At 32.0% G+C, this 12,145-nt stretch overlaps 1 protein-coding gene across 1 annotated transcript in view; it reads right to left on the bottom strand.

The window, feature by feature from the left end:
- LOC109848156 (naringenin,2-oxoglutarate 3-dioxygenase-like) overlaps positions 1–10,897 on the bottom strand; it is a 14,098-nt gene extending 3,201 nt beyond the window's left edge. The window contains 1 exon segment of the mRNA XM_020417524.1: positions 10,413–10,897. Coding sequence (XP_020273113.1) covers positions 10,413–10,775 — 363 coding nt within the window. The 5' untranslated portion in view covers positions 10,776–10,897.

Here is a 12,145-nt window from a genome sequence, read left to right as displayed (position 1 = left end):
TTTAAGTTTATAGGAGAAAAAACTCATTTACCATTCATGATGTCGGGCATTAGCGTGACAAAAGAATTAATAGCTTGAGCATCTAGTTTAAAAGTACACTAGATTCCTAACCACTTAAAAAATATAGGAAGTTACAATAAAAATAAAAATAGTAACTTTCTGCATATGCTAACATGCTAAAATACGAAGTTAATTTTAAAAACAATTTGATGAAATATTTGGGACGTGTTTAGAAATAAAAGAGGACGGACTTTGGGGTTATACGCTAATACTAGTGTGAAAGAAAACTAGAAATATGATTTTTTATGAATTTAATTTTAAAAAAACACCAAATATATAACCCACTTAGAATAGAAATATAACAAGTTATAGTACAACGATTTACATTGTTTGCCAAATTGTTAAAATAAAAGTCAGTTCAAAGTTAAACTGATGATTGCATCTAAGAGTGATTTTGAAATGAGTGGGTTTAAAAATAAATGCGGCTAAAATGTTTAGATTTTTTTAATTAAGATAGTGACTTACACCATATATCAAAGTAATGAAATATAAAGTTAATTTGAAATTAATTCAGAGAAGTATTTTGACAACAAGAGTGATTTTCAGAGTGGGTGGGTTTTAAAAATAATTGGAGGTAAAACTTTGAGTTTACAAGTAAAAAAACTTTATTTATAATTTGTGACATAGCCTCAACGCTATGTGGAAGTAGATCGATTGCCCTACATAGACAACTACATAGAGGATCTCTGCAAACAAATCTATAAAGAAGTTTCAAAAATTGAATTGAAGTAGTTCGGTCGCACTCGAACAATAATATTCAAGAGGAAAATGTACCTATGATCAAATATTTCAAGTTAGCTTCCATGAAAACTTCAAACAACCCTTCTTGAAAGCACGAAAAGAGGTAGATGATTGGTCTGCTATGCTACATAGGATGACCTTGATTTGGCAGATTCATCCAAGTGAACACTACATAGAACTAGTACTAGATAGTATAACTCTTTTTCCTACCAGAAAGGATGATGATGAATAGGCTCTAGCATAGAGGCTTCTTCTATAGCAAAGACTAAGTGATTGATCTCATTATGGCTAAGTCAAGGCTTGTTTGATTCTAATATAGGTTTGGGTGCTCATGCTCCTCTTTTATGGGATGTTCCTTGAAATCATAAAAATTGGGGCACTTTACCACCTTTTCTTTTCTTTGAAACATTCCTTTTTTTTATTGAGCCAAATAACAATGTCACAAGCTATAGTGCATCAAAGGAGAAGGCCTTCTTTTAAAAATGTCTAAATTGCAGTTAAATGCCATATAGTTTCACCAACCTACACTTTAATGCCCTCTATTTTAAAACCATGCACTTAAAAAAACACCACAAACTATTTAAACAATGTAGATAAATGTCTCAAACTTTCAAAATATGGCATGGTGGTGCCCTCTTGTTTACCTAATGTTGCACATTAGTACCCTATTGTTTACCCAATGTTTCATATGAATACCCTCAATTTATAAATAACCAAACACTCTAAAGTTTCTACAAGTTTTGGTTTAGTACCACATAATATATGGTATTATTGGATACGTAGAAAAAAGTTAACATCATTTGTGTTTTTTTAACTACTAGGTTTTATACACGTACAATGCACATGGTTAAATACCATGATTAAGTATTTTAAGATTACTTTCTAACTAAAATTTGTTTCTCAGTCCCACTTTAATAGTTTATTTCTTTTGTCTCTAAACTTTTATATTGTGATTATTTATTTTCTTTGATGTTTGTTTAAATGGACTACACCCAATTTAAATTTTCATGTTGATATTTGAATTGATAGAAAACAAATATAATTTGAAACTAATTTAAATTTTTATATCATTTTTACTGACATGAAACCAACCTGTACTTGAGAAAGTACAATGTTATAAAAGTGAAAAATATTAAAATAATGTTATACAAGTAAGATGAATATTTAAAATCAATAAGTCAAAATGATTGGTTAAAAATATGCTAAAACGATACAAAAGAGAATATGAAGTTTGTTCCTAATCATTGATAGACTTCATAAAAAAATTATAAATTAAATATTAATGCTAACTCTAGTATACTTTCATATGATAAAAGCATCTGCACAAGCATAAAAAAGTACTAAAAAAGATCATGAAACTCCCTTCTGAAAGTTCTTAAATTCACTCCAAATAATTAAATTATTCTATAAAATATTCATAAAATATTATCTTTTATTCCTTATATTTTATTTTTTTTATTGAGCTAAGATCAATCATTCCTCACCTTTATCTTTTTCTCGGATAATTCTAGAGTAGTGTCTTTATCATCTACTCGATTGTGATATCAGGCTAGAGTTGTATATTTTTGTGTTGTTATCTTTCGTGGGCTCGTTAATCTTTTATCTTGTCATTTAACTTCACAAAGAAGTTAAATGTATTTTCAATGTTCAACACAAACTTCTTAAAATACAGAATTTGATTTTTTTTTTATTTCAATGAGAATCAATATTAATATCATATATATAAAATTCTTTATGTTTCTAATTTATTACTTAAATAAGATTAAGAGTTACCTCTTTTTTCTCTATAATGAATTCTTCCGATATGCATTCAATAAGAGTTTCCGTTACGTCAATAATATTACATTTGCTCTAGCCTTATCATTTTCTATAAAGATCTAAACTAAATACCTATATTTTTTATTGCCATTTTTTTTAGATTATAATATTAATATTTATTTTCTTTAGTATTTAAAGAACAAAGTATAAAATTTATGAATGCTTACTAATTTTTCTTATATCTTCTATAGAGAATTTTTCTTTGATTGAGATAAAGCTATTAAATTATTTTCTAATGTAACTTAGTTGGTGCTTTTTTAATAGACATGCCTTATGTTAATGCCAATTCAAATGATTTATGGACATTTTTTGAATTTTAGATTTATTTTTTTTACTTTCCCATTTGCAATGGAAATAGCTTGATTTTTTTAATGATATCTCTGAACATTCTGATAGTTTCTCCATACATAATTCATTGTATTCTTTTACCCTATAAATATTATTAACATCAGAGATTAATATTTTTAAATTATAATGAGTTAATGCTAAGCTGTTATATTATAGCCTTTTATCATTTTTATGGATTTAAATATCTATCAATTAATGTTACTAATGTGTTTTGCTGGTCCAACTTATTAATAAAATTTTATGCAGTTGCTTTAATTTATATGGTAACAATAATTTTTAAGCTATAATATTTTTTAAAATTTTATTCCCTAACCAGATATTTTTAATCAATTCTTATTGCTTTTGTTTACCAATATCAACTTAGACAATCTTTAGATGCTGAAAAGGGATAGTAAAGATTAGAAATTAAATATATATATCTTAATGAAAGAATACCTAACAATTACACTTTTCTTTGTCAAGTTTTAAAATTTTAGCCTTTTTGTGGTTTTGAACCTTGAGGGTGTGATTTGTAATTTTTAAAATTTTAGGAGTATTCTAAAAAAATAATTTTTAAGTTTGGTAGTTGTAACTTCTATGTTTCATGTATCGGTGGTAATTTTAAAATATCATGATATTTCTTACAACTCTAAAATTTCGAGGTTGCTTTTTGTAATTGTTAAAACTATAGATTAATTTTTAAAAATTTCAAATTTCAGCGGTCTACCAATAGTTTTTAGATTTCATGTGAACTTGTTATAAATTTTAAAAATTTAGAGTTTTTATGATTTTTAAATTTTGAAAGAGTTTTTTCTACAACTTTTGTAACTTTGAGGTTAATTTCGACAAATTTTAAATTTTTAGGTGCATGAGGGTAATTTCTTAAATTCATCTTTTGTTGTTTGCAAATTTTAGAATTTTTAAATTGTTAAGGTTGTTTTTTTATAATTTAAACTTTTGAGAGTATTTTTATAATTTTTGGGACATTGAGGGTGTTAATTAAAAATTTTAAATTCTTTGGAGGCTGCTGTTAATTTCTTTATAATTTTTGGGACATTGAGGGTGTTAATTAAAAATTTTAAATTCTTTGGAGGCTGCTGTTAATTTCTTGATTTCATGTTTGTTGTTTTGGTGTTAATTAAAAATTTTAAATTCTTTGGAGGCTGCTGTTAATTTCTTGATTTCATGTTTGTTGTTTTAGGTTTTGAAATGTCAGAAATTTTCATGTATTATGATAATCCCTTGAATTCATCTATGCTGTTTGTAAGTTTTAAAATTTTAGAATTTCATGTGCTTGTTTGTAATTTGAACTTTTGAGGGTGTTTCTATAATTTTTGAGATATTGAGATGTTAACCGAAAATTTTAAATTCTTCGTAAACTGGTGCTAATTTCTTATTTTTATGTTTATTGTTTTAAGTTTTTAGACACCAGGATAGTTTTTATAATTTTAAAATTTTTAGGGTATTTTGTACAATTTTAAAACTTTTAGGTTTTTGCAATACTTTATGTATTATAGTACGTTAGCTACGTATAAATTTTTTTATTTTAACAAACTAATATCATGAGGATATTTTATATATTTTATTAATATTTTTTTAATTGTTAAGGTATAGATAGTACACGTAGGATTAGGATAAGATATAATTATGATAGATTAAGATATAAATGAAATAAATAGTGGAGGGTAATATTGACCATAGAAATATTTCCCGAACTCATGTTTTTAAAGAGAGTATGATTGGGCATTCATCCACAACACTTACTCACTTACTTTGGGGCATTGTTTTACTCGGTTTTAAAATAAGAGTTAAGTGTAATGTTAGTGAAACTTTAGGGTATTTAAATACAATCTAGCCAAAAAATAGAGTTAGTGTTGGGTGAATTATTTTGGGTTAAAGAGTGATTTTAGATGTAGGTAGATCTAATAATAAATAGGGGTGAGAATTTGAGCTTATAAAAAGGGTGCATTTAGAAATAAATAGGGATAAAACTATGGATCTATTTGGGTGGGGGAGGGGGGGGGAGCGGAACCATTCTATTATACCTTATATTATTATTATATTATTTGATTAAAGTTTATGGAATATTTTGGTCTTAAAGAGTCATTTTGAAAGTTGACGAGCTTAAAAATAATTTGGTGTACAAATTGAGTTTATATGCAAAATGCCATCTAATTAGATCCCTTCTTTAGCTATATGCTAATTTGTACATTATGCCAAAAAATATGTGCTGCACACAGGTTTTGGGGTTTTTACTATGTAAATTAAATGTGCTAAGACTCAAATCAAGTGACCTAATTGGTGCACATAGATCCCTTTTTTTAAGGCTAAATAGTTCTAATCAAGTGAGCTAATTGGCTTTTGGGAATATTTGACAAAACAACTACTATTTTAAATCAAGTTTACTATAGCTAAGATCTGATCATATCCATTAACTTTAGCATATAGTATAATCTAATAGAAATGATAAAAGAATATTTTAGTTAAGGGTTGTTGGGTGAATATCATTGATGCATTTAAAGTGTTCTAACATTATCTTTTGTTACACTTTTTATCAAGATACTCCTAAATATACTCCCATCATCCACAATTAGTTCACTGCATTCACTTGCTCTATTAATGTGATTTGGTTTCACATGAATTCGAGGGGATGAGTAATGGCGATGAAGGTGGTCGAGATAGTGGTGGTGACATAGGGCATTGATGGAGGTATTGAACTCTGCAATGACCTTCGCTAGTGGTGGTTCGGTCTTTGAGACATTTTATAGAACAGTTGGTGATCGATCATGATGGTGATGAGTTGTGATTGAGAGAAGCTACAAGTAGGGGAGGTGTGGGGTATGATTGAGAGTATTGGGTGGAGTTGCATAAGACTTGATGTGATTGGTTATTGGGGACGAATGTGAGTAGGATTATAATTGGTTAGAGCAGATGAGGAAAAGTTTGTGGTGCCTAAGGGTGAGGGATTAAGGAGGTTGCAGGGCTCAGAGCTAGCTTGAAGCAGTGCAAGTTTGGAGCTGCCCGAAGGGGATGAGTAGAGGTTGGGATTGAGAGGAGTTGAGGTTGCTGAGTAAAAAGCTGACGGTGAAGCGATCGAGGGAAAGGATGAAGATGAATTTTATGGTGAAACCTCCGCTTCCTAAAGTCGAGGAAGAAGGATGAGGTATTTCCAAGATGAAGAATAGCTTTGGCATGTTAAGTATAGAGCAATGGGGGAAATGGATAATATCCTTCATTATATTAAATGTGTTTATATAAAAGAGTAAGATGAGTTGTTCTAATATTCTAAGGAATATTGAACTAAAAGAAAAGAGTAAGAGGATTAGTTATCTACAATATTTAACACACTCTCCCTTTTTCCTAATATTTTTCTTTCCCAACTCCCAAACAGACCCTACCTGAGCACCACTATTTTACTAGTTTTTGTTAGCTAATGAAACATTTAGATGAATATTGGTTAAGGCAAACATGAACTCACTTCTTGCTAGTTTTAGTAGGCACATTACATCGCGAAGATTTAATTAATTGTCATTGAGTATTTTAATTACTTCAAATTCACCTAAATAATAAAGGTTCTTTTTACCTTTATATCTCCAAATCTACATTATTTGATGATACCCTCCTAGCTGATTATATTTGGTAGTTAGGATAGTAGAGAGATTAGAGAGGAGAGAAGTATAGAAAATGGTAGATTTGGAATTAAGAAAATACAAGGGATAGATTTAATAAGTTTAGAAATATAGAGGGGTTTCACATGATAACTAGTCAAACTAGGGTCAACACTTACTTTCGATGCTTTTCTATAGGAAAATTTACGTCTAGGTCCCAAACTAAAAATAATCATGTGACCTAGCTTATTAAACAATGTCAAATGTGTTTAAAAGCCTCTTTTTTTAACTTTTCTTTCTTCAGCCTCTTCTTTCTTTCTTATTGCTAAAATATGCTTATCTTCTTCCTCTTCTATCTCTTTCCTCCTCATGTCAACAAGTTTCTTCTATTCTTTCTCCTTTCTTCTCTCTCTTCCATCCTATCTCCTCCCTTTTCTCTTCCTCTTCACTCTATCTCTGTCCTCATCCTATCTTCATTCTTCTCTCTCCTTGACCTATAATCTTCTCTCCTTCTCTCTTCTTCATATCATGCTTATTCTCTCATATCATCTCTCCTCCATCTTAACTCCATTCTTGTCCTTTCTGCTTCACTTTTCCTTCTCCCTCTCCCCTCTCATCAGTCTCATCTTTACTTTCTTCGTCCACTCTCCACTTTTATCTTCATCTATCTTTTCTCCCATCCTTCATTTTATCTCCACCTTCCTCTGCTTTCTTACATTCTCCTTTATCCCACAATAGTTGTAGCGACACTAAAATATTCATCTTTGCTTAAACAGATCATATTCTAAAGTCACATTGAAGTTAACACTCAATAATTAAACTTAACATCTATCACTCAAACTTAACACCTAACGGCTAAACTTAACATTGAATCTTTAAAAGCTAGGTGTTAAATATAACTATTGAGTATTAACTTTAATTGTTAGGTATTAACTTTGGCATGACTTTAAAAGATTTCCCATTTAAGTTAAAAATGATAGTCTTTGAATATTGTAGCGACACTTTTAGTAGAAGGAGGAGATAAGATTGGAGAAAGAGGAAAAATGACAGAAGAGTGACTATGGACGGTAAAAAAATAATAACTGAGAAATAATGTGAAGAAAGAGGAGGAGGATGTAATGAGAAAGGTGATGGTGAAACAGATAATGGGTGAGAAGAAGAGAAAGAAGAAGGAAATTTTTTTTCATGTGTTCATGAGAAAAGAAAGGGGAGATAAGTGGTTGAGGTTAAGGGTAGTTTGATGATGAAGAAAAATTATTTCCCTCTCTACTCAAGTGGCAACATAAAAAGAGGTTTTTCATAAGAGAAGGTGGGTCAAGGAGGGAAAACTCACATAAAAAAAAAACAAAAGGTATGTAGCAGATGTGATTTCTTAAAAAGGGGCTTATACGCAAAAATTTCTTTTCTACATCAAAAAGGAGTTTGAAAGCTTTAATCATTAATGAATGATTCATGTTTATGAGTCAACAACATTATATATCCATACAACATAATGGTAAGATGAACTAATTCATTTAGCAATTAAATTTTGCGTATTTTAGGTTCCTAACATTAACACACACACACTAAAACTAAAGGGTTTACTAATGCAGAATGTCAGTTCATAGCTACAGCTGCTATGTTAGATTGTTAGTGAATATTTCTACCAAATTATTTTTGAGGTAAATTAGCTGATTTGATTGGAGCTTTTTATAGCATGAACATGAAGGTCTCGGGTACAAAGCCGCTGCCCAGCGCATCTTATTTTTCTTCCATAGGTGTGTACTCGTAAAGAAATATTTTTACAAATCAGCCAAAAATGCCAACTAATTACTTTTAAGCCTAAAAATTACAATAAAAATTATATATAAAGGAGATATTTTCTCTATAAACACAGTATTCAATTCAACTTAATTTGTAACCCAAAACCCTCCCACACCCAAACTATTATATCAACTTTACTCAATAATATAATAATATAATAATATAATAAACTATAATATAAAAGGTTTTGTGGCTTATAAACCCAACTTCTACCCCATTTATAGTTTAACCCGCTCATTTTAAAAATTACTTTTAGTGCAAAATATTTCAGTAGACAGTCTGGGTTATATTTTATTGTAAGTTGTTATTTAATTATACTATATATTAAGGTTAGAGGGAAACTAGGGAGTTGCACTCTTTATATCTTCTCTATTGTAAATAAGGTTATTTTGCCTGTAGATCCAAGCAGTCTTGACTCCATTCATGTTTAAACCCACCTACTTCCAAAATCATTCATAGACTTGGAATACTCAATTTAATATTTTTAAACCTACTCTGTATTTTAGTACTTATATACTCAATGAAAGTTATTGTATTTTTTGTGATTTGCATACTTTTGTTTTAAGTGGTTATGTGTACAATATATTTCTAAACTAAATTCTTAAATTATTATTTCTTTGTGCCTTTTTTTTCACACCAATATCTCAACATAGTGAAGAATACATAGTTTTTTTTGCCTATAAACCCAAAATTTTGCCTTTTTATTTATAAGCTCTAGCTTATTAACTCAAAAATTTACCCCCATTTACTTTTGACCATATCCACTGCCAAAAGGTTTTTTTCACTACAAATCCAAAGTGTTAGCCCCATCTTTGTTCAGATCTACTTATTTCCAAAATCACTCTTAGAACAAAAATAATTTTAAATCCACTTTTATCTCATCAGCTAAGTATTTAATAAGTTGTTATATTTTGTGAAAAGTTGCTATATTTTTTTTTGTAAATTATTAGATATTCATGTATATTCAAACCAAATGCCTAGGCCATTTCTTGGTGTCTTCACACAAGTGTCTTGGCATTGTGGACTATAGGTTAGTTTGTTGCGTGTGAATCCAAAGTTTAACCCCTATTTATATTTAAACTTTCCCCACTTTCAAAAAACAATTTTATGCCTGCAAACCCACCATTTTACCATATTTTTAAAGTCGTAAACTTCCAAAATATTTCTTATACCTAAAATATACCTTCAAATTAATCTTAAATTCACTATATGTTTCAGTAGTTTGATATGGACATAACTTGCTGCATTTTATTTTTAACTTATTGTAATTTTGCTCTATGTTATAAGGTGCATAATGCATTTTTAAACCAAAATTTTTACACTAATGTCACGTCATCGCGAACTATAACTTGATTACTTGCTTACAAACCAAAAGTTTTATCTCAATGTATTTTTAATGTCACTCACTTCCAAAATAGGATTTTTTTTCCATACGGACCAAAAGTTTTACCAAAATTTATTCTTGAACCCACCAACTGTCAACATCACTCTGATAATCAAAATACTCTACATAATTAATCTTAAACTCATTTTGTATTTCAACATCTTAGCATAGTATAAGATACTCCGTAACTTGCTATGTATTTGTTCTAAGTAATTACATATATTCGGTGTATTTTAAACCCAATGTATAAACCATTAAATGGCTTCTTTTCACATCAATACCGCGACAATACACGGATTAGTTTTGCTCGTTTACGAGAAAAAATTTGCGTACTTAGGTTAGCCATCTCTTTCTTTCTCATAAATGTCAACTTTGTGCCTTTGTCTACTTCTTTTCTTCTAAAAGGATATTATGACACAAGCTCGTAAAATTTTAATTGACTTTTTAAGACGCGACAAAGACAAATCTCTCAAAGTCTCTTTCAAGATTTTTATCCAAGAAAGGTCTCCACCAACAATGTATTGACAATGAGGTAAGGCCCTCTCGGTGTATATGACTTTTTAATAAATTTATATCAAATTGCACTACAACCCTCTACGTGCCAAAATAAATTTTAGAAATATGAAAAGAAAAAACATACGGATAAAACAAATGCCGGCTATAAGGAGTACCTGAAGATGGCTTGAAACAGTAAACCCACCCTTCTTCCCACCGGACATATCAAACCTCAGCTTCTCCTCTGGCGGCAGAGCGAAGAACTCCCGGGCAAGCCTCATCATGTCTGCAATGAGTCCCGCATCAATACCGTGGTCCACCACCTGAAAAATCCCCCACTCCTCGCAAGCCTCCACGATCTTGTTGCGTATCTTCTCTCGTTTACCCTCGACTGCATCATCAATCCCCTTCAGTGATATGATCCGGATTTCGTCGCTGAACTCGTTGTATGGGACCTTCGGTCGTTCATCTTCGTCACGAACGAAGCTCGGCCGTAGTGTCTTCTCATCGGTGCTCGTCGGGAGAAACAGCGTTGTCATATCTCGCTAACTTTAAAATTTAACTTGTGGTGGCACTAGTTTTGTAATGGGCTAATTATAGTGCAAAGTTTGTGAGCTTATAACATGGAAAGGTGGTTGTGGCAACTGACCTACCACTTGTTGGAGCTCCAAATGAGTCCGATACTCCCTCGGCCTCTCCTCATCAATCAGACACTCGTCGTATCGGCCGGAGAACTGTGGAAAACAAGTGAAAAACGCCCAACACTTGTAGACCTGTAGCTGCTGTCTGACGTCAGGGAATCCTCGCCCCTCCCACTTGCCATTCTCAAACAACTGTAGTAGTCTTGGAATGGACTCCTGCTTTGTACATAGGCTTCTATTGTCCAGATATCGTTGTTCATTTGTCCAACATGAGTTGGGGTGATTAATTCGGGTGGTTGTTGGGATGAATGAAGGATGGAGAGGCGCGTGTCACTCTACCATCCGCTCACCTAACTTTCCACGAGAATATTAGGAGGATTTTACCATCACAACGCATTTGGCATATATCGACACCTTGCCCATTTACTCGCCCACTTGTTATAGAGGAGTTATGCTATCATAATTTTAAGGGAAAAATGCTTCCAGCCCCCAAATTCGTAACAAATATGCTTCCCCCTCCCAAGACTTTTTCAACGCTCTAAAAACCCCCAAATTCGTAATAACTGTGCTCTGAGCCCCCAAAACACAAAGCCCAAGAATTTTACACAGGTAAAGACTATAATACCCATTCTCTCTCTCTCTAATATTATATTCGTAATAACCATACAATCCCTCCTCTCTCCCTCCTCCTTCCCCCACCATTTTTGCCCTAGCCCCCTCCGTCCCTTCTGCAACCCTCGTGGCGGCCGAAGCTCCTCTCCGGTCTCACGCCTCGACCCCTCGCCTCCGCTCGCCGAGATCCTCCGTGTCCACCGCCGATCCCAGCGCGGCCTCCGCTCGACCCCTCGCCTCTGTTCCCAACCCAATCCCTCCTCCCCCAGACGCCACATCAAACCCCCCTCTCCATCCCTCAGGTCCATCATCCCCCACCATCTATAGTGCTGTCGTTCTTGGAAATTATTGTACTTTATGTCTTTTCATACAACTTGTGCATGTGTGTTAAATATTTCATTCATCTTTTTCTGCAGGGAAATTTATCGTGGTTGTTAAAGTTATACGCGTTGCTTATTAAGGTTACGTGTTGGTTGTTAAGGTTATACGCGTTGCTTGTTAAGGTTATATGCGTTGGTTGTTAAGGTTTCGGGTTGCTTGTTAAGTATGCGGGTTGCTTGTTAAAGTTACGCGTTGGTTGTTAAAATTAACCGTAACCTTAACAAGTAATCCGTAACCTTAACAACCAACGTGTAACCTTAGCAAGCAACCCGAAA

The sequence above is a fragment of the Asparagus officinalis genome, chromosome 7 (assembly GCF_001876935.1).
Source record: "Asparagus officinalis chromosome 7, Aspof.V1, whole genome shotgun sequence".
Classification (NCBI taxonomy): domain Eukaryota; kingdom Viridiplantae; phylum Streptophyta; class Magnoliopsida; order Asparagales; family Asparagaceae; genus Asparagus; species Asparagus officinalis.
This window is presented reverse-complemented; position numbering and strand designations above follow the sequence as displayed.